Raw genomic sequence first — 5,541 nt, forward strand, 5'->3', positions numbered from 1 at the left:
CAGCACTAAGATCAAGTAAAACTAGCAATGAGATGCAGCCTTGGTCTGACGCAAGAAGCAAGTAATTTGTAATTTTATCAAGTGCAGTTTCTGTGCTATGGTGGGGCCTAAAACCTGACTGATATTCTTCATAGGGCTAATTTGTTTTGCAAGAAGGAGCGCAATTGAGCAGACACAACTTTGTCTAAAATTTTAGACATAAACGGAAGATTTGAAATGGGTCTGTAATTTGCCAGTTCACTAGGATCTAGTTGTGGTTTCTTAATAAGAGGCTTAATAACCGCCAGCTTGAATGGTTTTGGGACGTGACCTAAAGATAACGGCGAGTTAATAATATTGAGAAGCGGTTCTTCTGCTACAGGTAACAACTCTTTCAGTAATTTAGTGGGTACAGGATCTAGTAAACATGATCACCCTGGAGACTGGTGCAGGACAGGAATAGGGCGGAGACCAGGAGAGCCTCCAGGGCAGATCTGGGAGTTCAGGGGGCCATGGCGGATCAGGAGACTCAGGGGGCCATGGCGGAGCAGACAGTTCGGGAAGCCATGGCGGATCAGGGAGTTCAGGTTGCCATGGCGGAGCTGGCAGCTCAGGAGGCCATGGTGGATCAGGGGACTCAGGAGGCCATGGCATATCAGGAGACTCAGGAGGCCATGGCGGATCCTCCGTGGCCTTAGCTGGTTCGGCCACGGGTATATGGCCCCACCCAAAAAAAATTTCTTGGGGAAAACTAGGAATCCTGGGGGGCGCTCTGGAGGAGCGGACACTGGAGGGCGCTCTGGAGGTGCAAGGCTGGTTAACTCGGGGGAATCAGGAAATGAAGGAGGGCTGGACGGGACCAGTGGAGACGAAGGAGAGCTTTCCGGGGATGATTTCCGGGGCGAGGACAGGAGCCGAGAACTCCGGAGGCAGCGCCATGTCCAGAAGCGCTAAGTCAGTGGCGGCCTACGGGTCTGATCTGAGAGGTCCACGGGCGATGGTAATTAGCCCCGATCCAGAACAAAGAGTTGAGCGTCGCATCATCCAGCGCCGTATACACGGCGAGCCCGCAGAACTCCCGTGCATAGTCCTCAAATGGGAGATCTCTGCGGGCTAGGGCCGAAAATAGTGCGGCGGTTTCCATTGCCGCCAGGGAAAACAGAGAAACAAAAAACTTTTCAAAAACGGAAAAGAAACACGGGGAGGAAAGGCGCCGCTCACTTTATGTCGGTCTGGAATTCTGTCACGGAACTGCTGCTGTGTAGGAGCAAAGGAGACGTAGGAGAATTTGACAAATTTTAATAATCAAAAGGAAACAGAAAAACAAGGTTGACATGAACGATTCCAGACAAGGGAGAACAGAACGGGCTCGAACTCAAATAGGGCAGATAACGAGGGGCAGACAGGTGATGAGGATAACTAATAACAAGGAACAGGTGATTACTAATAATGGGAAAAGGAACTGGAAGGACCAAATAAGGACAAACAGGAACTAAACAGGAAAACACACGTGACAGCTGTAGAATCTACATTTGTTATTGTATTTCTGATGTTATCTATTTTATCAGTGAAGAAATTCATAAAGTCATTACTATTAAACTGTGAGGGAATATTTAGATCGGTTGGCGTCTGATTATTCATTAATCTAGCCACTGTGCTAAATAAAAACCTTGGATTGTTTTGGTTATTTTCTATGAGTTTGCAGATATGCTCGGCCCTGGCAGCTTTTAGAGCCTGCCTGTAGCTGGACATACTGTTTTTCCATGCAATTCTAAAAACGTCCAAGTTAGTTTTTCTCCATTTGCGCTCAAGATTACGAGTTTCTTTCTTGAGAGAATGGGTATTACTGTTGTACCATTGCACAGTACATTTTTCTCTAACCTTTTTTAATTTGATGGGGGCAACAGCTTCTAATGTATTAGAGAAGATAGTTAGTATTATTTATATACTATAATATAGCAGTAATGTTTTTTTGTTGTTGTAATATTTACTTTGAATTCATTTTTATTTTAGCTTTAGTTTTAGTTATTTTGGTTCTTCAACTTCAACTTATACTTAAACATTTTGAGTTTTAGTTTTTTAGGTTTTTTATCTAATATTTAGATTTTTATCCTCTTAATTTCAATTAACAATCAAAAAATTAACAGTTTTTGTTAACAATATCAATACTGACTCTCACTTGTTCTCTTTCTTTCAGTTTAAGCGCTCAGCTCTGCATAAAGCCAGTGCCCAAGGTCACATAGAGATCATGCAGAAGCTCCTGGAGAGTGGAGCATCCATGGATCAAAAAGACAAGGTAGCACAGATGGTGGATATGACTGTTACACCAGTGCTGCAAGAATATTATCTCACATTTATTTTTTATTATAATTCTGAGATGCAATTTCTTTATCGCATGTTCATAGCTGGATGCCACAGCTGTGCACTGGGCATGTAGAGGTGGAAGCCTGCCTGCCCTGGAGCTGCTTCTCAATAAAGGAGCCAAATTCAACTCCAGAGACAAGGTAGATAGAAAGATCCTGCAAACATATGTCACCAGATGGATCTTTGGACAGTGATAATAACATTCACAAATCATTCTCATGCTTTTCATACTAAAGTTTTGGTAGCAAACAATGATGAAGCAATTTTTATCCTTCTTGTTTTTAAAGTTTTCAGTGTGCCTCTGGCAGCACTGTAGTTTGCACTCTTAGCACAAAATGTACTAACCAAAACTCTTGTTGTGTATCTTCAGCTATGCAGCACACCCCTCCATGTTGCAGTTCGGACGGGACATTACGAATGTGCTGAGCATCTTATTCACTGTGGAGCTGATGTAAATGCGAAAGACAGGGTAAGAATTCTTTTTGCGCTCTTTTCAAATATTTTCCAAAGCATTCAGAATTTTTAATATGGTAACGTTCATATAATATATTATTTGATATATAATGTATAGTAATCTAATTTTAAATTGACTATTTTTGTGCATTTTTTAACAGCAAATTTAAGATATTAATGCATTTTCCCACATTTAGTTCTTCTTCTCTAATGCCAATGCATTTTGTTTGTGTAGGAGGGAGACACCCCAATGCACGACGCAGTGAGGATAAACAGATTTAAAATGATAAAACTGCTGATGATGTATGGAGCCAGTCTAAATGCCAAAAACAATGTAAGTTCAATTAGAGTCCATACAATCCTTACTATATGACGTTGAAGTTTACATGCTGCCCTCTAGAGACAGATTGAGGCACTACAGGATTCTTTACTGACTCTCCACAATATCAAAAATATGATAAGCAAAAAGATTTAGAATGCTTGATTCTTTTATAACTAAGTAACAATGCAGATAGCCAGTGCAAAAAGATTTGTCTCATTTTTTGTGCATTTTTTTAACAGCAAATTTAAGATATTAATGCATTTTCCCACATTTAGTTCTTCTTCTCTTATGCCAATGCATTTTGTTTGTGTAGGAGGGAGACACCCCAATGCACGACGCAGTGAGGATAAACAGATTTAAAATGATAAAACTGCTGATGATGTATGGAGCCAGTCTAAATGCCAAAAACAATGTAAGTTCAATTAGAGTCCATACAATCCTTACTATATGACGTTGAAGTTTACATGCTGCCCTCTAGAGACAGATTGAGGCACTACAGGATTCTTTACTGACTCTCCACAATATCAAAAATATGATAAGCAAAAAGATTTAGAATGCTTGATTCTTTTATAACTAAGTAACAATGCAGATAGCCAGTGCAAAAAGATTTGTCTCATACCGTGTTTCTCAGAAGTCTTAGTAAATCTGTTTAAATGGGTATATTTTAGTGGATATATCCTAAAATTATCTGTTATTTACAGGATGGAAAGACACCAATGGAGACTCTGCTTTCATGGCAAAAAGGTGTGAAAAACATCCTGAATAATTTTAATGAAGAAGAAGCACCAAATCCAAATGTACAACTTTTCAACATCCATCTCAATGCTGAAGTGTTATAAAATGGTTTTTCTTTTTTTCTTTCTTTCTTTCATATTAAATGTTAAATTTAACAGTACTTTGCAATATTCATAATGATGACGCTAATTGCTGGCGATAGAGTGTCTGAAATATTGATGAGGTTATTTGTAAATATTGTTTTCTTACTTGTCTCATTTGATTTTGAGAGCAAAGAATCTTCGGTAAGTGGCGCAAGGCATGAACATTTGTGAGTGGTTGTATGTTTGTTTGCTTGTTCAGGGTAATTATTTAATATTATTTAAATTTCATAACGTGACTGCATTTTAAAAATGTCCATGGCAGTTTGAGCTACTGAAAAAAATGTTGACAGATTGGAGTCAGAAGTACAAGTGTTTAGAAATGGAACAGAATGTGAATGCTGGTCTGAGAATGTTTATTATGATGGATATTATTGTAATTGTTATGTAATTATGGACTGGATTTGTGAAAGACTTTGGCACTGGGTACATGGACATCCCTTGTGAAATGTGCATTGGTATATGTGTTTTGTAAATCTTTCTTTTAAACCCTTAAATGTAATTATTGTGAATCACTTGAAACGTGAATACAGTGTTTTGGTATGAGCCACCAAGTGTTTCCTGACAGTTTTATGTGACTTCTTTATATAAGACATACAGTGGGTACGGAAAGTATTCAGACCCCCTTAAATTTTTCACTCTTTGTTATATTGCAGCCATTTGCTAAAATCATTTAAGTTAATTTTTTTTCCTCATTAATGTACACACAGCACCCCATATTGACAGAAAAACACAGAATTGTTGACATTTTTGCAAATTTATTAAAAAAGAAAAACTGAAAAATGCTCAGTATTTAGTAGAAGCACCCTCTTGATCTAATACAGCCATGAGTCTTTTTGGGAAAGATGCAACAAGTTTTTCACACATGGATTTGGGGATCCTCTGCCATTCCCTCTTATATATTAATGACAAAAATATGGACAGTAAACCTATAAACTTAAATCTGTTTATTGTTAAGTTTTACATTCTTTATATACACAAACTGTAAATGCCACTTTAATGTCTCCAAGCAAGAACTGAATTTGTATTTAGGCCTCAACGTCTATTAACAATAAAGATATCTAGACAAGAATAGCTATATCATGATTGACATTCCTTCTTGTTTTGCAGAGCTTGTTTTTTTTTTTTTTTTTAATTCTATTAGGGTACATTTCTATCTTCTTGTTCGCTTATTATCTTTTATTACTTGCTGATGTAATTACTTTGCAATGTACTTTGGTTTGGTATTTTAATGTAGGAATATTTGTATTTGTATGTTGTTATTATTTAGCCTATTCTTGTATTTTGAATGTGCATTATATTGCATAGATCTAGAAAAACGTATTTCTACGAATTACACAAATTACACTTAAAACACAACTTAAGAGATGAAATAACAAATCGAAAAAGCACACCAAACAACTGTGTACAAACCATAGTCTGTATAGGTACAAACAAGCAGCAATCTAGTTATGAGAAATGCGCAGTCCACCTTTTTTTATTTTTATTTTATTTTTTATGCGCAGTCCACCTTCTGCGCATATGTAACGTCACTGTGACGTGCACGAG

At 37.8% G+C, this 5,541-nt stretch overlaps 1 protein-coding gene across 1 annotated transcript in view; it reads left to right on the forward strand.

Moving 5' to 3' along the window:
* Nucleotides 1-4,225, forward strand: part of LOC107744877 (ankyrin repeat domain-containing protein 1-like) — a 7,481-nt gene extending 3,256 nt beyond the window's left edge. The window contains exons 5-9 of the mRNA XM_016558697.1: nt 2,177-2,275; nt 2,385-2,483; nt 2,714-2,812; nt 3,032-3,130; nt 3,820-4,225. Of these exons, the coding sequence (XP_016414183.1) occupies nt 2,177-2,275; nt 2,385-2,483; nt 2,714-2,812; nt 3,032-3,130; nt 3,820-3,957 (534 nt within the window). The 3' untranslated portion in view covers nt 3,958-4,225. The remainder of the gene's footprint in view (nt 1-2,176; nt 2,276-2,384; nt 2,484-2,713; nt 2,813-3,031; nt 3,131-3,819) is intronic.
* The last annotated feature ends 1,316 nt before the right edge of the window (nt 4,226-5,541 follow it).

The sequence above is a fragment of the Sinocyclocheilus rhinocerous genome, unplaced genomic scaffold (assembly GCF_001515625.1).
Source record: "Sinocyclocheilus rhinocerous isolate Xijiao unplaced genomic scaffold, SAMN03320098_v1.1 scaffold851, whole genome shotgun sequence".
In the NCBI taxonomy this organism is placed as follows: Eukaryota; Metazoa; Chordata; class Actinopteri; order Cypriniformes; family Cyprinidae; genus Sinocyclocheilus; species Sinocyclocheilus rhinocerous.